We start from the raw sequence: 25,473 nt of genomic DNA on the forward strand, positions 1-25,473 counted from the left end.
CCAAAATCTCCTGGCTCCGCCCCCAAAGTCCCCAGCTATTTCTTGAACTGGACTTGGCAACACTATTCCTCCCCCACAACAGACGCCCTGTGAGGTGGGTGGGGCTGAGAGAGTTCTCACAGCAGCTGCCCTTTTCAAGGACAACCTCCGCCAGAGCGATGGCTGACCCAAGGCCCTTCCAGCAGGTGCAAGTGGAGGAGTGGGGAATCGAACCGGGTTCTCCCAGATAAGAGTCCACGCACTTCACCATTACACCAAACTGGATCTCTTGGGCACTTTGGTTTTGGCAGCTAGCTCGCCGGCCGGCTGCTTCCTCCCCCTTTAAGGGGCGGTTTGCAGGAAGGAAAACGCCCCCTCGCTGCTTGGAAAAAGCATCAGGAAAACGAAAGCAAACTCTGCGCTCCCGAAGGCAGCCATGGCGGAGGGTGCCCTGCAGGAGCTGTGCGAGGAGGCCACTTGCTCTATCTGCCTGGAGCTTTTCAGCGACCCGTTGATCCTTCCGGAGTGTGGACATAACTTCTGCCGCGCCTGCCTGAGCCAAAGCTGGGGAGGGGAGCCGACGGGTGCCGCTCTTGCTGAGCCTGGGGCCGCCGTTGCTGAGCCTTCCAGCTGCCCCCAGTGCAGAGCCAGGGTGCGTCAGGGGTGCCTCCGCCCCAATCTGCAACTGGCCAACTTGGTGGAAATCCTGAAGAAATTCGGCTCCCGGGAGGGCAGGGAGGGGGAGGGGGGAGCCTGCCAGAAACACGGGAAGCCCCTGAAGTTCTTCTGCAAGGAGGACGACGCCCCCGTCTGCATGGTCTGCGGGCTCTCCAAGGAGCACAAAGGTCACCAGGTGGTTCCTCTGGAGGAGGCTTTCTGGGAAAGCAGGGTAAGTTTCTTGCAGGCGTGGTTCAAAACCTTCACTTTCGGGCAAAGGTCTCTCATGCTTAGTGGTGTTGCCACTTGCTGGCTGAAAGGGTTGCCAAGTCCAATTTAAGAAATATCTGGGGTGTGGGGACTTTGGGGGTGGAGCCAGAAGCAAGGGTGTGACAAGCATAATGGAACTCCAAAGGAGTTCTGGCCATCACATTGAAAGGAATCGCACAGCGTTTTAAATGCCTTCCTTCCGTAGAAAATAATGAAGGATAGGGGCACCTTCATAGAATCCTAGAGTTGGAAAGGACCTCTAGGTTCATCTAGTGTAACCCCCTGCACAGTGCAGGAAACTCATAAACACCTCCTCCTAAGTTCACAGGATCCTCATTGCTGTCAGATGGCCATCTAGCCTCTGTTTAAAAGCCTCCATGGAAGGAGAGCCCAATTTCATAGAATCCTAGAGTTGGAAGGGACTTTCAGGGTCATCTAGTCCAACCCCCTGCACAATGCAGGAAACTCACAAATACCTCCCCCTAAATTCACAGGATCTTCATTGCTGTCAGATGGACACCTAGCTTCTGTTTAAAAACCTCCCACGAAAGGAGAGCCCACCACCTCCTGAGGAAGCTGTTCCACTGAGGAATCGCTCTAACAGTCAGGAAGTTCTTCCTAATGTTGAGCCGGAAACAATTTTGATTTAATTTCAACCCATTGGTTCTGGTCCTACCTTCCGGGGCCACAGAAAACAATTCCACCCCCTCCTCTATAGGACAGCCCTTCGAGGACATGAAGATGGTGACCTTCTTTGGGGGCTCGTAGAATTGGACCCCTTGATCCAATCTTTTTGCAAATTTAGTTCCCCTGCCTCAAAAAAAAGCTCCTGCCAGAGCCCCAGACCCACAGATCAATTCTCCATTATTTCCTATGGGAATAAGTCTCCATAGGGAATAATAGAATTCCCAGCAGACATTCCCCCCCCCCCCCCCGCCACCGCTTTCTTATGACCCTGAAGCAGGAGGAGGGCCTCCAAACCGGGGGATCCTCTGCTCTCAGCTGTGGATTGGTTAGCCCTCGTTTTGAGCATAATGTTGCCAATCCCCAGGTGGGGGCAGGGGATCCCCCGGTTTGGCGCCTCCCCCCTGCTTCAGGGTCATCAGAAAGGGAAATATCTGCTGGGGAGGGAAATATCTGCTGGGAACTCTGTTGTTCCCTGTGGAGACCAATACTTCCTCTAAGTCATTTGAGTCTTGGGAGCAAAAAACTCTGCTTTGTGAGCTACTGGCGTTAAAGTTGTGAGCTACTGATTTCTCATTTTATTTGATTTATATCCCGCCCTACCCCATCGAAGCGGGCTCAGAGCGGCTTACAACACAGAGATTCTAACAATAAAATTCAAATTTTAAATACAATAACAATTTATATAATTAAGAGATTAAAACATTAAAATACATTAAAAATCAGTACATCAATCCAGCACTACACTATCTATCAACTTCCTTCAGTATTTTGGTAGTTTTGGTGGTTTGGGTGCTGGTCAGTTATAGGCCAACCGGAAGAGGACTGTCTTACAGGCCCTGCGGAATTGTCCAATATCCCACAGGGCCCTGACCTCCTCCGGTAACTGGTTCCACCAGCAAGGGGCTGTTATTGAGAAGGCCCTGTCCCTGGTTGACTTCAACCGAGCCTCCTTTGGCCCGGGGATTACGAGCAGATTTTGGGAGCCAGAACGCAGTACTGTCTGGGGAACATATGGGAAGAGACGGTCCCTAAGGTAGGCAGGTCCTAGACCATATAGGGCTTTAAAGGTAATAACCAGCACCTTGTACCAGACTCGGTATATTATTGGCAGCCAGTGCAGTCCCCGAAGGCCTGGCTGAATGTGCTCCCGTCTAGGGAGCCCTAGTAGCAGCCGAGCGGCGGCGTTCTGCACTAGCTGCAGCTTCCGGGTTCGACACGGACAGCCCCATGTAGAGGGCATTACAGTAATCCAGCCTTGAGGTGACCGTTGCATGGATCACTGTTGCTAGATCGTCCCGCTCCAGGAAGGGAGCCAACTTCTGCCTAAGATGAAAAAATGCGGACTTAGCAGTGGCTGCTACCTGGGCCTCCATAGTTAAGGCAGGCTCAAGTAGTACCCCCAAGCTCCTGACCCTGTGCGCCATTGTCAATGGCACCCCGTCAAGGGCTGGAAGAGGAATTCCCCCCCCCCCAGACCGCGGCGACCCAAGCAAAGGACCTCTGTCTTCACTGGATTTAGTTTCAGCCTACTCAGCCTGAGCCATCTAGCCAAGGCTTGTAATGCCCGGTCCAGGTTTTCTGGGACACAGTCAGGCCGGCCATCCATGAGTAGATAGAGCTGGGTGTCATCAGCGTACTGGTGGCAACCCAGCCCATGCCTCCGGGCAATCTGGGCAAGGGGGCGCATGTAAATGTTAAATAATATTGGGGAAAGAACTGCCCCCTGAGGCACCCCACAATCCAGCGCGTGCCTCTGGGACAGCTCACCCCCAATTGCCACCCTTTGTCCCCAACCATCAAGGAACGAGGAGAGCCACTGTAAGGCCAATCCCTGAATCTCCACGTCGGCGAGACGGCAAGTCAGCAGCCGGTGGTCGACCGTATCGAACGCCGCCGATAGGTCCAACAACACCAGCACCGCCGAGCCGCCTCGATCCAGATGCCGCTGGAGGTCATCCATCAGAGCGACCAGCACTGTCTCCGTCCCATGACCCGGACAGAAACCAGACTGATGGGGGTCGAGAACGGAAGCATCCTCCAGAAAACTCTGCAACTGCAACGCCACTGCCCTCTCAATGAGTTTACCCAAAAAGGGTAAATTCGAAACCGGCCGATAGTGTGTCAATTCGGCTGGGTCTAAAGTTGGTTTCTTCAGTAGAGTGCGGACCACAGCCTCTTTCAGAGGTGCTGGAAAATGCCCTTCCATCAGGGATCTATTTATGATATCCCGTACAGGATATCTGAGCTCCCTCTGGCAAGCTTTAATAAGCCAGGAGGGGCAGGCGTCCAGATTACAAGTTGTAGGGCGAGCAGATGCGAGAATCCTGTCAACTTCCTCCAGACTGAGTGCGCTGAAACCATCCAGGACACACTCTGAAGACAGGCACGGAGCCTCTGGTTCCCATACTGTCTCCAATATGGCGGGAAGGTCGTGGCAGAGCGATGCGACCTTATCTGCAAAAAAGTTCGCAAAAGCCTCACAGCCAATCTCCGATTTTTTAGAATTTGGTCTGCCTTGTGGCAGAGTTATAAGGGTCTGAATTGTATTGCACAGTTGTGCCGGGTGCGAAATTGCAGATGCAATCTTAGCCGTATGAATCTTACTGTATTAATTAGTTTGCTCTGGGCCATTTTTCCTGAGCTAAGACAAAAATGCGTGAGCCGGAGGCTACAAAAATGTGAGCTCACTCACGCTAACTCAGCTTAGAGGGAACACTGATGGAGACTTATTCCCATAGAAAATAATGGAGAATTGATCCGCGGGTATCTGGGGCTCTGGTGGGGGGGCTGTTTTTTGAGGTAGAGGCACCAAATTTTCGATATTGCATCCAGTGCCTCTCCTCAAAATACCTCCCAAGTTTCAAAAAGATTGGACCAGGGGGTCCAATTCTATGACCCCCCAAAGATGGTGCCCCTATCCTTCATTATTTCCTATGGAAGGAAGGCATTGAAAAGGTGTGCGGTCCCTTTAAATCCCCTTCCTGGAACGCGACGACCTAGCAACAGTGATTCATGCTACGGTCACCTCGGGGTTGGACTACTGTAATGCCCTCTACATGGGGCTACCCTTGTGCCGGACCCGGAAATTGCAGTTAGTGCAGAATGCCGCTGCCCGGCTGCTATTAGGGCTCCCAAGATGGGAGCACATTCGGTCGGGGCTTCGGGATCTGCACTGGCTGCCAATAACATTCCGAGTCCAGTACAAGGTGTTGGTCATTACCTTTAAAGCCCTATATGGCCTAGGACCTGCCTACCTTAGGGACCGTCTCTCCCCACATGTTCCCCAGAGAGTACTACGATCGGGTTCACAAAACCTGTTAGTAATCCCCGGGCCAAAGGAGGCCCGCCTGAAATCCACCAGGGATCGGGCCTTCTTGGTAACGGCGCCTTACTGGTGGAACCAGCTGCCAGAAGAGGTACGGGCCCTGCGGGACCTAGGGCAGTTCCGCAGGGCCTGTAAGACAGCCCTCTTCCGGCAGGCCTATAACAACTAACTGACATTGAGAATATCTTTTGGATGGAACTAAAAATGACATTGAGAACATCTTCTGGATGGAACTAGAAATGCATCTACAGACCGCTGGTTTTTTATTCTTATTTTTATGTCTTATTAATTATGGTTTTAACTTCATTATGTAAATGTTTTTAAGCTGAATCTATGTGAATTATAATGTTGTAAGCCGCCCTGAGCCACTTCGGTGGGAAGGGCGGGATATAAGTCTAAATATAAATAAATATAAATAAATAAATAAATGTGATGGCCAGAATTTCCTTTGGAGTTCAATTATGCTTGTCATTCCCTTGCTCCTGGCTCCACCCCCAAAACCCCCAGGTATTTCTTGAATTGGATCTGGCAACCCTAGCAGGAGCTCACAGGAGTAGAGCTCCGGAACCTCTGAATCAGGGGTGTCAAACTCATTTGTTATGAGGACCGGATCTGACATAAATGCGACTTTGTTGGGCCAGGCCATGTTGGGCCGACCGGCATGTTCCCATTTAAGATTAGATAGCAGAGATATAAACATTGCAAAAGACATAGACAAACGCAATTAAAGATTTTTTAAAAAAACCTTAAAACATTAGCACTTGTTGGTCTTCAAGGTGCTTTCTTTATAGTTCTCACGTGAGATCCAGGGAACTGGGCAAAGGAAACTCTGGCTCTTTCTTTCCTTCCCAGGGGACCAGGAAAGGGAGGAGCCTCAGCCAATAGAAGGAAGAGAGGCTTGGCTCAGTAGCTCTGCTGTGCGCTTGAGAGAGTCTGGCAAAGCAAACTCTCCAAGGGAGGAGCCTCAGCCAGTGGAGAAAATAGAGATTTTGCTCTGTAGCTCCTGGGCAATTGAACAAGCCTGGCAAAGCAAAAGGGAGCAAGAAAGAGGGAGAAGGAAACAGATGACAGCCAGTTGCTCGGGGACCTGATTCAGCCCCCGGGCTGCGTGTTCAACACCCCTGCTCTAAATTTTGTTGTGTTGTTTCTTTCTTAAAACCTCGCCCCCTCCCCCACTCCAAATGCTTTCTTCTGGGCTCCAAAACCCCCTGTGAGAATTTTGCTGAACTTTAAGATTTGACAAACTTTTTCATATTTTTTCCTCACTATAAAAGCAGACAGATGGAAATCTTCGTCATGCCACTGTGACTACAGAGGAGAAAGTAATTTTCAAAGTATGGCGGGAGTAAGGTTTTCTTATGACAATTACAATTCAAGAAGCATTTTAAGATAGATGCTGAGCTGATATTAAGTACGCCTCCTGGTCATGTCAGGGGTAAATGACCCCTGCTGGCTGGTATCTTTTATAAAAATAGTAGCCAAACTGTGGCTTTCATTTCACAGCGTGAGAGAGCAGTGTAGCCCCTGTAATTGTCAGATGTGGAAAAACCAGACCCAATGAGTGAGTGAGAGAGAGAGTACTTTTCAGAAGTCTTTGTCGGGAAGGCAGTAATAGTGTGTGTCTGTCTCTGTGCTTGTTTTGCATTGTTTCCAGAGCCTGTTTATGGGATAGAGGAAAACTCCACCTCTTTCTCTTTCATTTGCCCGTGTCAGGCTGAAGAACAGCAGTTCCTGTGAGTAAAGCCCTCAATGAGATCACAAAAATGTGAGCTTGCAAACCCCTGTGCATTTTGGCTGCTTTTTGTGTGTTTGCACCTTCATTTACTAGAATTGCAGCTGTTGGGGATGAGGAAATGTTGACTGTTCAGCTGAACTGCACTGCTGTATTTTTATACATTTATTTTGGAAATGGGAAAGTCTGGCTCCGCCCCAAAATCTCTGGCTCCACCCCCAAAGTCTCCTGACTCCGCCCCCAAAGTCCCCAGATATTTTCTGAATTAGACTTGGCAACCCTACCTGTGGCGAAGGGGCACCCCAGACGGGCCGCCTACTTCGTTGACTCCCATGCGCCAGCCCTGCCCAGAATAGAAAACAACCGATGCTTGCACAAGGGACTATCTTTGTCTTTAGTAAAATTAGTATACAGAATAATGAAGGATTTTTAACAGGTTAAAAGGATAATAAGCTTGATTGTATGACTGCCTCCTGTTGGAGGTCAACTTGCGGGGAAATAACAACACAAGGATATCAGTACGTCAGAATCAGAGATTAACGTTCTGTGGGGAAACGAATCCTCTTTCTTTGTTTTGGGCCTCAGGCAACCGTGGCCGCCCAAAAAGGGAGAATTTGTCAGAAGCACCAGGAGCCCATGAAACTCTTCTGCAAGGACGACGAAGCTCTCATCTGTGTGGTCTGCGACCGATCCAAGGAACACAGAGATCATAAAACCCTTCCTCTGGAGGAGGCCTCCCAAGAGTACAAGGTAAGAACATAAGAGAAGCCATGTTGGATCAGGCCAATGATCCATCCAGTTCAACGCTCTGTGTCACATAAGAACATAAGAGAAGCCATGTTGGATCAGGCCAATGGCCCATCCAGTTCAACGCTCCGTGTCACATAAGAACATAAGAGAAGCCATGTTGGATCAGGCCAATGGCCCATCCGGTCCAACACTCTGTGTCACATAAGAGAAGCCCTGTTGGATCAGGCCAATGGCCCATCCACTCCAACACTCTGTGTCACATAAGAACATAAGAGAAGCCATGTTGGATCAGGCCAATGGCCCATCCAGTCCAACACTCTGTGTCACAGAAGAACATAAGAGAAGCCCTGTTGGATCAGGCCAATGGCCCATCCAGTTCAATGCTTTGTGTCACATAAGAACATAAGAGAAGCCATGCTGGATCAGGCCAGTGGCCCATCCAGTCCAACGCTCTGTGTCACATAAGAACATAAGAGAAGCCATGTTGGATCAGGCCAATGGCCCATCCAGTCCAACACTCTGTGTCACGTAAGAACATAAGAGAAGCCCTGTTGGATCAGGCCAATGGCCCATCCAGTCCAACGCTTTGTGTCACATAAGAACATAAGAGAAGCCATGCTGGATCAGGCCAGTGGCCCATCCAGTCCAACGCTCTGTGTCACACAGCGGCACCCAAAAAAACAAAACCCAGGTGCCATCAAGAGGTCCATCAGTGGGGCCAGGACACTAGAAGCCCTCCCACTGTTGCTCCATCCAAGCACCAAGACTATAGAGCAGGGGTGGAATTCGAGCAGGAGCTCTTTTGCATATTAGGCCACATACCCTCTGATGTAGCCAATCCTCCAAGAGCTTACAAGGCTCTTTTTTGTCAGCTCTTGGATGATTGGCTACATTGGAGGTGTGTGGCCTAATATGCAAAGGGAGCTCCTGCTAGAATTCCACGCCTGCTACAGAACAGCACTGAAATCAACAGAAATCAACAAGGTGGAGGATGGTGAAGAAGAGCCAGGGATCCTCTTGCCCTTCTTTTTAGCCTCTTTGCTGCTTCCTTCCTGGCTAGGTGGCTCCCTGGAGCATTACCTCCTTTCCCCCCCTGCTGACATTGAAGTGGAGTGATATGGAGAGATCGGCTCACTTCCACTCTGGCTGTGCTAACATCTGGCCACAGGGATATTGTTTTTTTAAATCTCATTACATTGGGATTGGGAGGGGTTGCAGATACAGTAGAAGACAAACAGGATACAAGATAACCTTGACAGGCTGGAAAACTGGGCTAAAACTAATAAAATGAATTTTAACGGGGATAAATGTAAAGTTCTGCATTTAGGTAGGAAAAATCCAATGCATGGTTATAGGATGGGGGAGACTTGTTTTAGCAGTAGTATGTGTGAAAAGGATCTAGGGGTCTTAGTGGACCATGTGCTGAACATGAGTCAACAGTGTGATGCGGTGGCTAAAAAGGCAAATGCAATTTTGGGCTGTATCAACAGCAGTACAGTGTCCAGATCACGTGATGTGATGGTATCGCTTTACTCTGCTCTGGTAAGACCTCACCTGGAGTATTGTGTTCACTTTTGGCCACCACATTTTAAGAAGGATATAGACAAGCTGGAACGGGTCCAGAGGAGGGCAACAAAGATGGTGAGGGGTCTGGAGACCAAGTCCTATGAGGGAAGGTTGAAGGAGCTGGGGATGTTTAGCCTGGAGAGAAGGCAGCTGAGAGGTGATATGATCACCATCTTCAAATATTTGAAGGGCTATCATCTAGAGGATGGTGTGGAATTGTTTTCTGTGGCCCCAGAAGGTAGAACCAGAGCCAGTGGGTTGAAATTAAATCAAAAGAGTTTCCGGCTCAACATTAGGAAGAACTTCCTGACCGTTAGAGCGATTCCTCAGTGGAACAGGCTTCCTCGGGAGGTGGTGGGTTCTCTTCCTTGGAGGTTTTTAAACAGAGGCTAGATGGCCATCTGACAGCAATGAAGATTCTGGGAATTTAGGGGGAGGTATTTGTAAGTTTCCTGCATTGTGCAGGAGGTTGGACTAGATGACCCTGGAGGTCTCTTCCAACTCTTATGATTCTATATACTAAACCCACTTTCACCAAGTATAGCTATCTATCCACATTATTCCAATGTATTTCTCTTTTAGAATAGTGTTATCAGAATAATGTTTTTTGTATTGATGTACTCAAATAGGGATATTGGCTGTTTATCTCATTACATTCGCTAACCCATCTTCCACTCAGTACCATATACTACTTGAAACAATAATTGTCTTCACTCTCTTTCAACCCATAGGTGGTAAACTTCTAAACTAGGTATAAGAATAACACCTTTAAACTCTATGAAAAAGTCCCATTTTCATTACTTTTTCCATTCGTAGAAAGGAGTCCATCTCTCCAACACTTCTTGCTTAGGTTTATCGTTTAAAATGTCTGCCAATAAGTGCATGTCAGATGTTCCTAGTATTTTGTGTCAGTTCTTCTATTGTTGGTACTTCTCTCTTCAGTGTTTGGCAAATATTATTCTAGCTGCTGTTACAATATATAATTATCAAATATTTACAATTCTTAGTTATTTGTGGCATCATATTTAACAACAATAATTCAAGTTTAAAGGGTACAGTCATCTTTAGAACTTTCTGAAGTAAACTTCTAAAACGGAAAAAAAAAATCTCCGTTTTGGGTCTCCCCGCCCCCCCCCCCCTCTGTCCCCCCAGGATCAGTTCTGCAGCTGTCTGGAGATTCTGAAGAAGAAGAGAAAGAAAATTGTTGCCTGTAAAGAAGACTTACAGAAGGAAAGCCAAGATCTGCTCGTAAGTCTCATTGCGGCTGGGAATTGATGAGATTCTGGAACTAATACCGGGTGTGCGGGGGACGACGAAGTCTAAATAGCAGAAAAATCAACCCACGTGAGAGTCTCACCCCTTCCAATTTGGACATTCATTCAGATAGCAGTATTCAGCAGATCAGGCTCCAAAGGTAAACTTAACGTTGCAGTTATAAGCAGAATTATACATTATTGGTGCCCCTGGGGCTTCCTGACCTCCAGCACCCTAGGTAATCACCTAAGGCAGCCTGGTGGGTAGTCTGCCCCTGATTGTTCATCCAGGTCTAGAACCTTTTGTTGTCGTTTGAGGCAGAATTAGTTGACTTCCCAAGGTGCTCGCTGCTGTGGGTTGAATCTTCTGGGCTTGGGGCAGGGATCACTATGTGGCGGGTGGGGGGAGGAAGAGAAAAGAGATTGTAAGCCATTCAGAGAGTCTGAGTGAACTGCAAGGTATAAATCCAATCTCTTCTTCTGCTGCTATTTTGGACTAGGGATGAGTCCTTAGGAATTCTTCTCTTTCTTATGTTCACTGTGATCTCTGTGAAGGCCAAAGAGCCATTCTGATAGGGGTCTCCTAACATGCCTTTTCCCACTACGGAAACTGGCTATGTTCCTGACATTGGAGAGCCAGTTTGGTGTAGTGGTTAAGTGTGCGGACTCTTATCTGGGAGAACCGGGTATGATTCTTTACTCCTCCACTCGCACCTGCTGGAATGGCCTTGGGTCAGTCATAGCTCTCACAAGAGTTGTCCTTCAAAAGGGCAGCTTCCGGGAGAGCTCTTTCAGCCCCACCCACCTCACAGGGTGTCTGTTGTGGGGGAGGAAGATAAAGGAGATTGTGAGCCACTCTGAGATTCGGAGTGGAGGGTGGGATATAAATCCAATATCATCATCTTCTTTCTTTCTGTTTCCATCTCAGAAGCAAACCACAGGAGAGAAGCAAAAGACAGCATCCAAGTTCAGGCAGCTGCACACATTTCTGGAGGAACAAGAGAGACTTTTGCTGGCCCAGATGGAAGAGGTGGAGAAGGAGGTGGCAAGGAAAAAGGACCAGCAGCTGGGCAGACTCGCCGAGGAACTTTCCTCTCTGGAAAACCTCATCCGGGAGATGGAAGAGAAGTGTCAACAGCCAGCCAGTGATTTCCTGCAGGTGAGACTGTGGCAAGAACATGAAGGCTCCCTTTGGGAGAGGGCTGACTCCAGACACTCCTTTGGCTTCTGCTGTTCTCCAGAACCCTCATTTGCTCAGGCGGAGAATCAAGACGCTGTGACTTAATGGTGGTGGTGTAAGGGGGGTGGAGTTTGCTAATGCCTCTGTTGCAGAAAAGCATCGACGTACACTTTGCTGGCACATCCCTCGTTCAGTAGGGAATGTGGTGCCATTTTAAACAGTGATTGACTGACAAAAGGTCCAGAGGAAGCTCAGGGATGACCTTAGTGGAAAAGGTCGAAATGGTTGGGGCTCTTTATCCTGGAGGAGCGTCAACTGTGGGGTGACATGATAGAGGTTTACAAGATTATGCATGGGATGGAGAAGGCAGAGAAAGAAGTCCCTTTCTCACAATACAAGAACTTGTAAAAGAACACAATACAAGAACTTCTGAAAGAACTCAAAGTTGAACTTGTGGATCTTCTGACAAAAATATGTAATCTTTCATTGAAATCTGCCTCCATTCCTGCGGACTGGAAGGTAGCGAATGTCACCCCCATCTTTAAAAAGGGTTCCAGAGGAGATCCGGGAAACTACAGGCCAGTCAGTTTGACTTCAATACCTGGAAAGTTGGTAGAAGCCAATATCAAGGACAGAATGAGTAGGCACATTGATGAACACGAGTTATTGAGGAAGACTCAGCATGGGTTCTGTAAGAGAAGATCTTGCCTCACTAACCTGTGGGTGAGGGGATGAACAAACATGTGGACAAAGGAGACCCAATAGATGTTGTTTACCTTGACTTCCAGAAAGCTTTTGATAAAGTTCCTCATCAAAGGCTCCTTAGTAAGCTCGAGAGTCATAGAGTAAAAGGACAAGTCCTCTTGTGAATCAAAAACTGGCTAATTAGTAGGAAGCAGAGAGTGAATATAAATGGGCAGTCTTCGCAGTGGAGGACGGTAAGCAGTGGAGTGCCACAGGGCTCAGTACTGGGTCCCATGCTCTTTAACTTGTTCATAAATGATTTCGAGTTGAGAGTAAGCAGTGAAGTGGCCATGTTTGCAGATGACACTAAATTGTTCAGGGTGGTGAGAAACAGAGAGGATTGTGAGGAACTCCAAAGGGATCTGTTGAGGTTGGATGAGTGGGCGTCAATGTGGCAGATGAGGTTCAATGTGGCCAAGTGCAAAGTAATGCACATTGGGGCCAAAAATCTCAGCTACAAATACAAGTTGATGGGGTGTGAACTGGCAGAGACTGACCAAGAGAGAGATCTTGGGGTCGTGGTAGATAACTCACTGAAAATGTCAAGACAGTGTGCGATTGCAATAAAAAAGGCCAACGCCATGCTGGGAATTATTAGGAAGGGAATTGAAAACAAATCAGCCAGTATCATAATGCCCCTGTATAAATCGATGGTGCGGTCTCATTTGGAATACTGTGTGCAATTCTGGTCACCGCATCTCAAAAAGGATATTATAGCATTGGAAAAAGTCCAGAAAAGAGCAACTGGAATGATTAAAGGGTTGGAACACTTTCCCTATGAGGAAAGGTTAAAACGCTTGGAGCTGTTTAGCTTGGAGAAACGTTGACTGCGCGGTGACATGATTGAGGTTTACAAGATTATGCATGGGATGGGGAAAGTAGAGAAAGAAGTCCTTTTCTCCCTTTCTCACAATACAAGAACTCGTGGGCATTTGATGAAATTGCTGAGCAGTCGGGTTAGAACGGATAAAAGGAAGTAAAATTTAGCCACTGTGTGACACAGAGTGTTGGACTGGATGGGCCACTAGCCTGATCCAACATAGCTTCTCTTATGTTCTTATGTGGGCACTCCATGTAATTGCTGAGCAGTCGGGTTAGAACAGATAAAAGGAAGTCCTTTTTCACTCAAAGGGTGATTAACACGTGGAATTCACTGCCACAGGAGATGGCAGTCGCTACAAGCATAGACAGCTTCAAGAGGGGATTCGATGAACATACTGAGCAGAGGTCCATCAGTGGCTGTTAGCCACAGCTTATCATTGGAACTCTCTTTCTGGGGAAGTGATGCTCTGTATTCTTGGTGCTTGGGTGGGGGAGGGGCAACAGTGGGAGGACTTCTAGTGTCCTGGCCCTACTGATGGACCTGCTGATGGCACCTGGGGTTTTTGGCCACTGTGTGACACAAAGTGTTGGACTGGATCCAACATTGGCCTGATTCAACATGGCTTCTGTTATGTTCTTATGTGACACAGAGTGTTGGACTGAATGGGCCACTGGCCTGATCCAACATGGCTTTTCTTATGTGACACAGAGTGTTGGACTGGATGGACCACTGGCCTGATCCAACATGGCTTCTCTTATGTTCTTATGTGACACAGAGTGTTGCCTGGAGGGGCCATTGGCCTGCTCCAACATGGCTTCTCTTATGTTCTTATGTGACAAAGAGTGTTGGGCTGGATGGGCCATTGGCCTGATCCAACATGGCTTCTCTTATGTTCTTATGTGACAAAGAGTGTTGGGCTGGATGGGCCATTGGCCTGATCCAACAGGGCTTTTCTTATGTTCTTACTTTACACGGAGTGTTGGACTGGATCCAACATTGGCCTGATCCAACATGGCTTCTGTTATGTTCTTATATAAGAGGGGATGGCTGTTAGTTGAGTAGTTAGGGAGCTGCGAGGGATGTATGGAGGAATCTCTGAAGCCTGTGCGTTTTGTGTGTTTGTGTGTGTGTATGGTTGAGCAATAGATGCACGTAATAAGAGATTCTTGGGAAGCTCTTCAGGACAACCAGAAATGAGGGCTCTAGGCAAGATCTTCTGCAGAAGATCACCCAGCTGTCCTCCGAAATGGATGCATTTTGCCTGCTGCTGGCATAGAGACATAGGGTTGGAAGGGACCTCCAAGGTCATCTAGTTCAGGGGTGGCCAATGGTAGCTCTCCAGATGTTTTTTGCCTACAACTCCCATCATCCCCAGCCATCAGCCATGCTGGCTGGGGCTGATGGGAGTTGTAGGCAAAAAACATCTGGAGAGCTACCATTGGCCACCCCTGATTAGTCCAACCCCTGCACAATGCAGGAACTTCACAAATACCTTTCCCCTCATACACATCCCCAGTGACACCTGCTCCATGCCCAGAAGATGGCAAACACCTCCAGGTTCTCTTGCCACACTGGGCTGGAGAAAAAAATGTTGACCGACCTCAAAGTGGCAATCAGCATTTCTCTGGGTGTGTAAGAAAGCACTGATGCAGTCCTTCTTGCCCTCCCTCTCATGAGCTGCCTAATTCACAGAATGAAAATTGCTGTCAGCTGGGCCATCTAACCTCTGTTTAAAAGCCTCCAAGGAAGGAGAGCCCACCACCTCCCAGGGAAGCCTATTCCACTGAGGAACTGCTCTAACTGTCTGGAAGTTCTTCCCGGGGCTTTTTTGTAGCAGGAACTCCTTTGCATATTAGGACATACAACCTTGATATAGCCAGTCCTCCAAGAGCTTACAGAACATAAGAGAAGCCACGTTGGATCAGGCCAATGGCCCATCCAGCCCAACACTCTGTGTCACATAAGAACATAAGAGAAGCCATGGTGGATCAGGCCAGTGGCCCATCCAGCCCAACACTCTGTGTCACATAAGAACATAAGAGAAGCCATGGTGGATCAGGCCAGTGGCCCATCCAGCCCAACATTCTGTGTCACATAAGAACATAAGAGAAGCCATGTTGGATCAGGCCAATGGCCCATCCAGTCCAACACTCTGTGTCACATAAGAACATAAGAGAAGCCATGTTGGAAAAGGCCAATGGCCCATCCATTCCAACACTCTGTATCACACAGTGGCCAAAAATATATATATACATATATATACACTTAGTACTCTTAGTACAGGGCCTAGTGTAAGCTCTTGGAGGACAGGCTACATCATGGGTGTGTGGCCTAATAGGCAAATGGAAAACAGGAAAGGTCCCCTGTGCAAGCACCAGTTGTTTCCAACTTTGAGGAGACGTTGCTTTCACAATGTTTTCATGTCAGACTTTTTTTTACAGGGTGGTTTGCCCTTGCCTTCCCCAGTCTTTTACACTTTCCCCCGCAGGAAGCTGCGTACTCATTTTACTGACCTCGGAAGGATGGAAGGCTGAGTCAACCTTGGACTGGCTACTTAAGGGAGGTTAGATTGAAATCAACGAGGGAGCAAGCCTTCTCAACAATGGCTCCCCAATGGTGGAATCAACTCCCAGAAGAGGTGCGAGCCCTGCGGGACCTAAATCAGTTCCGCAGGGCCTGCAAAACTGCCCTCTTCGAGCTCGCGTTAAGATGAAACCCGGGAAATGACATCTAGCCTTCTTATATACAACTGAATTGTAACACTGAAACTTAGAATTCGTAACGGTATAACTGTTGATTTAATTTTAACTTAACTTATGAATGTAATTTATTTGTTTTAACTGTCTAATTGTTTGTAATAATATTGTATTTTACTGTAATCATGGTATATACCGTGTCGTGTTAGCCGCCCTGAGCCTGCCTTTGGCGGGGGAGGGCGGGATATAAAAATAAATTTATCATTATTATTATTAATTCCAGCTTCTTCCCGAATCGAACTCAGGTCATGAGCAGAGAGTTCAGACCACAGTACTGCCGCTTTACCACTCTGTGCTACGGGGCCGCTCCTAATAGGCAAAGGAGTTCCTGCTATAAAGAAGCCTTGGCTTTTCCTAATGTTTAGCCGGAAACTCTTTTGATTTAATCTCACCCCGTTGGTTCTGGTCCGACCTTCTGGGTCATTGTCTCATGTTGAAGTTCTCCCATTTTTATGAAGATACAGCCCCCATCTTTGAATAGACGCACAATAAGAGGAGTTAAAATGCATTCCTTCTCCAGGATCCGAGGGTGGGGTGGATCTTCCAAATTTGGCCCATAGCAGTTACTGAGTTTTCTTCCTTTTCCATTCTTTAGGATGTCCACAGCACCTTGCAGAGGTAAGTGGATCCCTCTCATTACCCTCCTGAAGGCTGGGGTGTAGGTGGTGTGTGAAGAAAGTGACCAGTCTCAGGGCCACAACAAACTTGACTAGGATCACAGATCTCCATCCATTTGTCAATGAGAGCCAGTTTGGTGTAGTGGTTAAGTGCGTGGACTCTTATCTGGGAGAACTGGGTTTGATTCCTCCACTTGCAGCTGCTGGAATGGCCTTGGGTCAGCCATAGCTCTCGTAGGAGTTGTCCTTGAAAGGGCAGCTGCTGTGAGAGCTCTCTCAGCCCCACCTGCCTCACAGGGTGTCTGTTGTGGGGGAGAAGATAAAGGAGATTGTAAGCCACTCTGAGTCTCTGATTCAGAGAGAAGGGCAAAGTATAAATCTGTAATTCTTCTTCTTCAATGGCAAACTGCAGATGAACACAGTTCCATGAACAGAAAGTAATGCCCCCAAACAGTAGGGTGTGTGTCTCAGGGTTAAGGCCTGGCTGTGCATTTCCAGAAAGTTCTGACAGGAATCTGGTGCTGAAGCAGGGGTGGTCTCACTTGTCAAACAAGCCGCTCCAACCTTGGAAATGCTCAAGTTGAATTTAGTCACTTCAGCTCTGGAAGAGCCAGTTTGGTGTAGTAGTTAAGAGCACGAATTCTAATCTGGGAGAACTGAGTTTGATTCCTCACTCCTCCGCATGCAGCTGCTGAGTGACCTTGGGTCAGTCACTGTTCTTGAAAGAACTGCTCTCTCAAGAGCAGTTCTTGAAAGAGCTCTCTCAGCCCCACCTACTTCACAAGCAGTGCTCCCTCCAAGCTGTGGAGACTTGTGAGCAAAAATTCTACTTTGTGAGCTGCTGGCATTAAAGTTGTGAGCGACTGCAAAATTTAGTTTGCTCTGGGGCCACTTTCCCTGAGCTAAGACAAAAATGTGTGAGCCAGAGGCTAAAAAAGCTGTGAGCTAGCTCACATTAACTCAGCTTAGAAGAAACACTGCTCACAAGGTGTCTGTTGTGTCGAGGGGAAGGGAAAGGGGATTGTAAACTGCTCTGAGGCTCTGAGTGAAGAGCAGGCCAATCTCTTCTTCTTTTTCTTCTCCCTGTTCCTCTTTATGTCTGATTAGGCCTTGGCTTTGGGATCTGAAGAGTGAGGGGGTATCTTCTCTCCAAAGGGGCTTCCCATTTTTCTCTGCTATCAGCATCAATTGGTGTCTTTAGGTCTTCTTTGTATTCCTGCCTTTATTTCTTTGCTCTGCTGGTGGGAATTTTGGATTGGATAGATGGTGACTTAACATGATTTGTCTCCAGGCATGAAGAGGAGGAGTTTGAGAATCCACTGACTTTTCCTCTTGCATTGAAATGGAGGATCTGGGACTTCTGTGACATCAATCACTTGCTGGAAGGTCTCATGAAGCAGCTAAAAGGTAATAAAGAACAGCTTCAGAGATGGTAATTGTATCATCTTCTATCCTGTTGTTGTCCAGTCTGTTTTTCTCTAATCCCCACAGCCATTTAAGAAGGGTTTTCCCCCTAACTAAGTGGCCCTGTGGCACAGAGTGGTAAAGCAGCAGTACTGCAATACTGTGGTCTGAACTCTCTGCTCATGGCCTGAGTTCAATTCCGGCGGAAGCTGGATAAAGGTAGCCGGCCCAAGGTTGATTCAGCCTTCCATCCTTCCGAGGTCGGTAAAATGAGTACCCAGCTTGCTGGGGGGGCAAGTGTAAAAGACTGGGGAAGGCAATGGCAAACCACCCTGTAAAAAGTCTGCTGTGAAAACATTTTGAAAGCAACGTTACCCCAGAGTCGGAAACGACTGGTGCTTTCACAGGGGACGTTTCCTTTCCTTTCCTCTTAATTGTTAATTGACGAATCACTAACACAGATTAACAGTATAAAAATCTGTTTCCATGATTTAGAATTGTCATTTTTTTAAAATATAAGAATAAAAAAATCATTGCATAGATATAAGGGGAAATGTGCAGCCGGACCCATTAGAAATTCTAATAGCTCTAGAAGTCTAGCACAATACTATAATGACCCATTGACATGATGTTTTAAAGTTAAAGTCTCTAGCCCTTTTCATGGTAGAGGAATAAGGGATTTATCTTCCTTTTTGTATCTCTAGAACAAGAAAGTTTGGACATTTTTAAAAATAAGTAAAAGCTGGGAATTTAGAGGAACTATTAGCAGTATAGAAAGCAGTGTTTGTGTGTGTGTGTGGGGGGTGGGGTTGGACTTCTTTCCTCTTTGTTTCTTCTTTCTCAGTCCAACGTAAGCCATAATTAGGAACAGGGAGCAAACTTGTATTAAGTGTAAACAAATTTGGATATTTGCACACCAGTAACATTTGGGGAAGAATTCATCCCTGAAGTGGCTGCTACTTAGGAAAGGAAAGGTTCCCTGTGCAAGCACCAGCCATCTCCGACTCTGGGATGACTTCACAATGTTTTCACGGCAGACTTTTTATGGTGTGGTTTGCCATTGCCTTCCCCAGTCATCTACACTTTCCTCCCAGCAAGCTGGGTACTCATTTTACCGACCTCGGAAATGATGGAAGGCTGAGTCAACCTTGAGCTGGCTACCTGAAAACCCAGCTTCTGCCGGGGATCGAACTCAGGTTGTGACCAGAGTTTAAGGACTGCAGTACTAAAACTGAGGGGGGAAAAGTAGCTAAAACTGAGGGGGGGAAAGGTTGTTAACTGATCATCTGCTTATTTTCTGTTCTGTTCACTTCCTCAGACAATCTGGATTCTGGACTTTACCTGCAGAAAGGTACATTTCGTGCACGAGTCAATTAATTCTGGTTTAAAACAATTTTATTTAGTAACATATGGTAGCAATAACTATTTCCTGCATCATTAATAACTTCTTTTTATCTATCCCATATATTACTTTCTAACCACCCCTCCCCCCCGTTACTTGACCCCCGCTGGTGTTTTTACTTATAATACTAATATTTAAAGGTACCTTTAACTAATAAAAACAAAAAATAATATTCTTCTTCCTTCTAAGACTTAATCATTATCAAAAATTGTCCAATGTCCTTTTATTGTCCACTCTTTTTCTACATATCTTCTAAACTTTTTCCACTTCATCTTAAAAACTTCTAAGTCATAGTCTCTTAAAATTCTTGTTTATTTGTCCATTTCACTACATGTTATAACTTTTACAATCCAATCCCATTTCTCTGGTATTTTTTCTTGCTTCCACAACTGCACATACAATGTCCTAGCAGCTGAAAGCAAGTACCAAATTATAGTTCTATCTTCTTTTGGAAATTTTTCCATTTGTAATCCCAACAGAAAAGTCTCTGCAACTTTCTTAAATTCGTATCCCAGGATCCTAGAAATTTCTTGTTGAATCATCTGCCAATACTTTTTTGCTCTTTCACAAGTCCACCACATATGGTAGAAAGAACCTTCATGTTTTTTACATTTCCAACATCTGTCTGGCATCTTATTGTTCATCTTTGCCAACTTTTTAGGAGTCATATACCATCTGTACATCATTTTAAAACAGTTCTCCTTAATACTATGACACATCGAAAGCTTTATAGAATTCTTCCACAAATATTCCCAAGTTTCCATCTGTATTTCTTTATTTACATTAATTGCCCACTTAATCATTTGAAATTTCACTGCTTCATCTTCCGTAGACTATTTTAAGAGTAATTTATATAGTTTTGAAATTAATTTTTCATTGTCTTCAAGCAGAACTTTTTCCATTTCTGTTTGTTCTTATTCCTTCAGTTTTAATATTTTCCACCAAGCTCTTTATTTGTTGCATTTGGAACCAATCATATTTATTATTCAGCTCTTCAGCAGTTTTCAATTCTATTTTGCCACTTTGTATTTTTAATAGTTGATTATATGGCAACCACTTTTCTTCACCTGTCTCAGCTGTTATTTTTATTACTTCTGCTGGCACTATCCATAACGGTTTTCTCTCATCTCCATATTTCTTATATTTCATCCATGTATTTAGCAAATTGTTTCTTATATAATGGTGAGAGAAAAAACCATCCATCTTTTTTTCCTCATAATACATATAAGCGTGCCAGCCAAATTTATTTCCATGACCTTCCAACGCTAAGAGTTTTTTGTTTAACAGCGTCACCCATTCTTTTATCCACACTAAACAAACTGCTTCATTATGTAGAGATTTACAAGATTATGCATGGGATGGTTTACAAGATTACAAGATTATATAGAGGTTTACAAGATTATGCATGGGATTTTCTCCCTTTCTCACAATACAAGAACTCGCAGGCATTCAATGAAATTGCTGAGCAGTCAGGTTACCGGCTTCAGTGTGGCCAGTGTGCCTTCTAACTCTTTGAAGCCCGCGTGGGAGAAGGCTTCGCTCCCCCTCGCTTCTCTTTTATCCTCACAATCTATGAGGCGGGTTAACTCAGAATATATTACTGATCCAAGGTTTCCCAGCAAGCTGCCAGGGCAGAGTGGGCATATGAATCACGACCTCCCAGATCTGATTTGGACACCCTGACCACCAGCTCCTACTAAACACACTATATTTTAATGTATTCTTTTTTCCCTAATGGCAAACTAGAATGATGTTCATAATGTATGTCTCATGTTCAAAAGTAAATGAGGTGGACAGGAACACCTCTGGGAAAGGCATGTTCTCCGTTTAACCCAGCCTTGCGAGCAACAGAGCAATGAACAGCCTCCGTTTATTGCTTTATTATGACACGCTCACCATCATTCTCCTATTCTGACATGTTACTATTTTGTTTGTTTCCTAAGCAAATGCTATCCAGACCAAATGTTTGTTCATTTCACGATGAGTTTTTTTTTCTAAACTAAGACGTCAGTATTAGGCTTGCCAATCCCCAGGTCCCAGCGGGCATTTTCGCTTTCCCAGACTCCTTCCCGCCCCCAGTCAGTTGGCTGGCAGGGGGGAAGCCCCGCCCCCAGAGGACCATGTGCCTTTGCACTTCCGGAGGCTTCAGTCTCCGATTGAAAGGCTTCCTCTTGGGATGGTGTGTCTGTGTTGCTGTGAAGAAGCTGGCAGCAACTCGTGAGTAGAGAAGCCAATCCCCTGCTTCAGAGTCGCCAGAAACGGGGATGGGGAGGGAAACGTCTGCTGAGCACTTCATTATTCCCTATGTGGAGATCGATTCTCATAGGGTATAATGGGGAATTGATCTGGAGGTTTCAGGGTCTCTGGGGGAGCTGTTTTTTGAGGTAGAGGCACCAAATTTTCAGTATAGTATCTAGTGCCTCTCCCCAAAGTACCCCCCAAGTTTCAAAACGATTGGACCAGGGGGTCCAATTCTATGAGCCCCAAAAGAAGGTGCTCCTATCCTTCATTATTTCCTATGGAAGGAAGACATTTTAAAAGGTGTGTTGTCCCTTTAAATGTGATGGCCAGAACTCCCTTGGAGTTCAATTATGCTTGTCTCACACTTGTTCCTGGCTCCGCCCCCAGTGTCTCCTGGTTCCACCCCCAAAGTCTCCTGGCTCCACCCCCAACGCCCCCAGATATTTCTTGAATTGGACTTGGCAACCCTAGTCAGTATTCAGGTTAAATTGCCATGTTGGCACTTTGTGATAAGTGGCTTTTGGGTTGCAGTTTAGGCACTCGGTCTCTAAAAGGTTTGCCATCACTGGCCTAGAGCATCCAGGCAAGTCATTGCTTAAAGACTCCCAGTGAGGGGGAGTTCACCACCTCCCTCGGTAGCTAATTCCACTGTTGAAGAACTCTTGCTGTGAAAAAGTTTTTCCTAATATCCAGTGATCTGTGCTTGTGTCGCAGGTTGCTTCTTTGATATAGGATTAGAGATGCAAAATTTCCGGAAACTTTGCAGCTCGGGGAAAAAACCCCCCAGCTTTTTCCTGGAAAAAACCCAGAAATTTTCAGAAAAATTGAAAAAAAATGCTACATTAGCACTTCTTTTTTCTTTTCCAGATTGAAAGTCATTCTGTTACTTTAGGAACATAAAATATGACTATGGACAATTTTACTTGGCATGAAATTATCGCAACTAGCATATTAAAAATATAGTGTATCTAAACAGTTATTACAAACAGAATTTACTTTTTAAATAATATTTATTTGTAATTGTAACAAATGGAGCAACAATCTCCTGAACTGTTTACTAGTTTGTGTGGAACAGACAGGAAAACCTCCACAAAACAATTTTTAAAAATCCAGAAGTAACAATTATTCATATTTCCTCTCCACAGTATTAAATAAAAATAAAAAACTCATTCTCATATGAAGAATTGAAGAGGGGTGAGTGTATAGAGGGGAGTGTAGGACTAAGTTTCAATGAATGGGCATGATCTTGGACTTGCTTGTCCTCAGTGCACAGAAATTAGAATAATCTGATACCATACATATTTTTTTAGAAATGATTTGGAAAATATTTGAACACCTTGTCTCAAAATATTTTATTCATCATGTTAAAATAAAACGTTCCATAATGAATTTCTTTTCTTTTCTTTTTTTCAATTTTTCGGAAAAAAAAACAAAAAAGGCTTCAGGAAAAAAACGAGAAAAAACTGGGTTTTTTTCTGAATTTTTCTGGTTTTTTTCCGGGCCTTCACATCTCTATATAGGATATGGGGACAGGCTTTATTCACATGGGTTCTTACTGTCTCTCCAAGACCAGGAAGCCTGTTCTTCCATCAATAGGCCAGGGGAAGGAAGAAGAGCCTGCAAGTCCAGCCAAGGGTTAAAACTAAAAAGAAGAGAAGGGAACAGAATAAAGTCACAGTGGGGGAAATGTCTAAATAACCAACCAGGTCAGGGGGATCTATGGACATACCTGGAACGCTGTGGGGCTGTTCAGACACACAGAATAATCAGTTGTCGCTGCTGTTTCATACCGGATTAAAAGTGGCTGATCAGACAGCAACATCTGCCTCCAGATATTAACTCGTAGTAGCCCCCCGCCCCCAACCCTTCTCGGAACCGGAGTATTTTGTTACCTGCTCCTTTGTGGTGTTTTTTTTAGTTCTCTGGTTTCACCTCGCAGTTTCCCTGTCTGGATATTTCTCGACCAAGTTCTGGATGTCTGAAGGCTGTCCCGGAGCAAAAGGAGCCTCAGACATCCGGTTTACGGTCGCCATTTTTTTTTTTACTACTTAGCAATATGCGCATAACTTCATAACCGCATAATGTTTTAACCTATGCGCATGGGCATAATGCGCGCATGGGCATAAAAGTGTAGAAAAATAACTGCGTGGTGCAGAAGACGGTTTCACCGCGGAGTGATTCGAATTGCAGTATGGCAGTTTGATCGATAATATCCGGAACAAAGATATTCGGAGCAGAACCGGGTCAGTTTAACACGGACTCAACACGCTGTGTGAACAGGGCCTAACTGCCAATGCCAAACAACTCTGCCATTTGTCTCTCAGCTGACTCCGCTTCATTTCTGTCTCCTCCCAACAGCGAATGTGACTCTGGATCCAGATACGGCCCAGCCCTACCTCATCTTGTCTAAGGATCAGAAAAGCGTGAGGCAAGGGAAAACTCCTCAAGCTCTGCCCAACAATCCTGAGAGATTTGATAGGTGGTATATTGTTCTGGGCCGTGAGGGATTCACAGCAGGCCGCCATTTCTGGGAAGTCCTTGTGGGAAATGAGGGAAGATGGTTGGTGGGGATGGCCAAAAAGTCTGTGAACAGGAAGGGAAGTATCACCTTTAGTCCCGAGGAAGGGTTCTGGAAGGTGGGGAAGTGGAATGGAGATTATAGGGCTGTCATAAAAGACCTTTATCCTCCCCTGACTCTGACAGGGGAGCTCAAGAGGATCCGAGTCTGTCTGAACCACACTGGGGGGCGAGTGGCCTTTTTCGATGCTGACAGAGCAGCCCTGATCTACGAGTTCTCTGGAGCCTCCTTCTCTGGAGAGACCCTCCTGCCCTCCTTTTGGGTGTGTTTAGAAGGCCACCTCCAACTCTGTTAAGGCTGTCATTTTGCACCAGGGCTATTAAAAATATATATATATTTCTTAAGGTTCCCATTTTATAGTTCTGAAAAGAACTGCGCCAGGGTCCCAACTGCCAAAACTGATAAATAAAATTAAGTCTGTTTTCCCCTTCAATCTCCCAGCATTCCCTCTTTCTTTTGCAGTTGATTTCAGAAACAGACAATGCCCCATTGCACATACTAAATAAATATTGAATTATAACAGTTCTGGACCAAAAGAGAGGTCTAAACAGACCAGCAGGCTTTGCCTAACCCTCATAACCTTTAATCCTGCCCTTACCCCATTTTTTTCTCACTCTCCCTCCACAATCTCTGCCAGCTGTGGAGAGAAAGAGCCCCCCCCCCCCAAAAAAAATCTTCCTTACTTCTGGAAGGAAAGCTAGATAAGATGTTTGGAAATCATTTGTAAGATGTCACACCCTTTCATTTTCAAGCTGTGAGGCAGATAGGGAGGGAGGAAGCAGTGCCAATGGGGGTCATTTTATCCTTCCCCCAATCCCCTTTTTCGTGATGTAAAATTTTCTCCTTTGGCTACCATACATTGCATGTATGTCTGTGTGGGGAGGCAGTTTTCAATGTGTTTGAGATGTCTTGTTTGTATTAAAGGCTGTATTAAACTCCTGTTGTGAGTTTCATTTGAAAACAGGAAGTCCTGAAAAGGCTAGGAAATGTGGCTGCATCACAGCAGATAATGGGAAAGAAGGCATCAGTGTCGTTTTGTTTCACCGGTCAAAGTAGGGAAAAAATGAGGAAAGGTCCCCTGTGCAAGCACCAGTCGTTTCCGACTCTGGGGTGACGTTGCTTTCACAACGTTTTCACAGCAGACTTTTTACAGGGTAGTTTGCCATTGCCTTCTCCAGTCCTCTACGCTCCCCCCCCCCCCCTCAGCAAGCTGGGTACTCATTTTACCGACCTCGGAAGGATGGAAGGCTGAGTCAATCTTGGGCTGGCTACCTGAACCAGCTTTTGCTGGGATAGAACTCAGGTCATCATGAGCAGAGAGTTCAGATCACACTACTGCAGTACTGTTGTTTTACCAGACAAAGTAACCAGATGGCAAATGCAGTTCAAAACAGCCCCAAAAAGCTGCTCTTTTCCTCTGGGCAAGTCCATTCTTCCCCCTCCTTTAGTTCACTGCAGGCGGGGCTGGTGTGTGGGAGTAGGCCAAATCTCTTCTCACTCCCACTGCCT

At 46.0% G+C, this 25,473-nt stretch overlaps 1 protein-coding gene across 1 annotated transcript; it reads left to right on the top strand.

Moving 5' to 3' along the window:
- Nucleotides 1-390: 390 nt before the first annotated feature.
- Nucleotides 391-24,903, top strand: LOC132571414 (E3 ubiquitin-protein ligase TRIM7-like). Its single transcript, XM_060238207.1, has 8 exons — nt 391-868; nt 7,236-7,400; nt 10,119-10,214; nt 11,148-11,378; nt 16,318-16,340; nt 17,631-17,746; nt 19,062-19,094; nt 23,745-24,903. Exons 1-8 carry the CDS (start codon nt 416-418, stop codon nt 24,257-24,259), a joined length of 1,632 nt encoding a protein of 543 aa, XP_060094190.1. The 5' UTR covers nt 391-415; the 3' UTR covers nt 24,260-24,903.
- Nucleotides 24,904-25,473: the final 570 nt, after the last annotated feature.

This window comes from Heteronotia binoei, chromosome 5, assembly GCF_032191835.1.
Source record: "Heteronotia binoei isolate CCM8104 ecotype False Entrance Well chromosome 5, APGP_CSIRO_Hbin_v1, whole genome shotgun sequence".
NCBI lineage: Eukaryota > Metazoa > Chordata > Lepidosauria > Squamata > Gekkonidae > Heteronotia > Heteronotia binoei.

Excerpts from the sequence above, each read along its gene's own strand:
- LOC132571414 (XM_060238207.1), top strand. The coding sequence starts at position 416 with ATGGCGGAGGGTGCCCTGCAGGAGCTGTGCGAGGAGGCCACTTGCTCT. Across the intron at positions 869-7,235 it reads AGGCTTTCTGGGAAAGCAGG|GCAACCGTGGCCGCCCAAAA; the intron begins GTAAGTTTCTTG and ends TTTGGGCCTCAG. Across the intron at positions 11,379-16,317 it reads CAGCCAGTGATTTCCTGCAG|GATGTCCACAGCACCTTGCA; the intron begins GTGAGACTGTGG and ends TCCATTCTTTAG.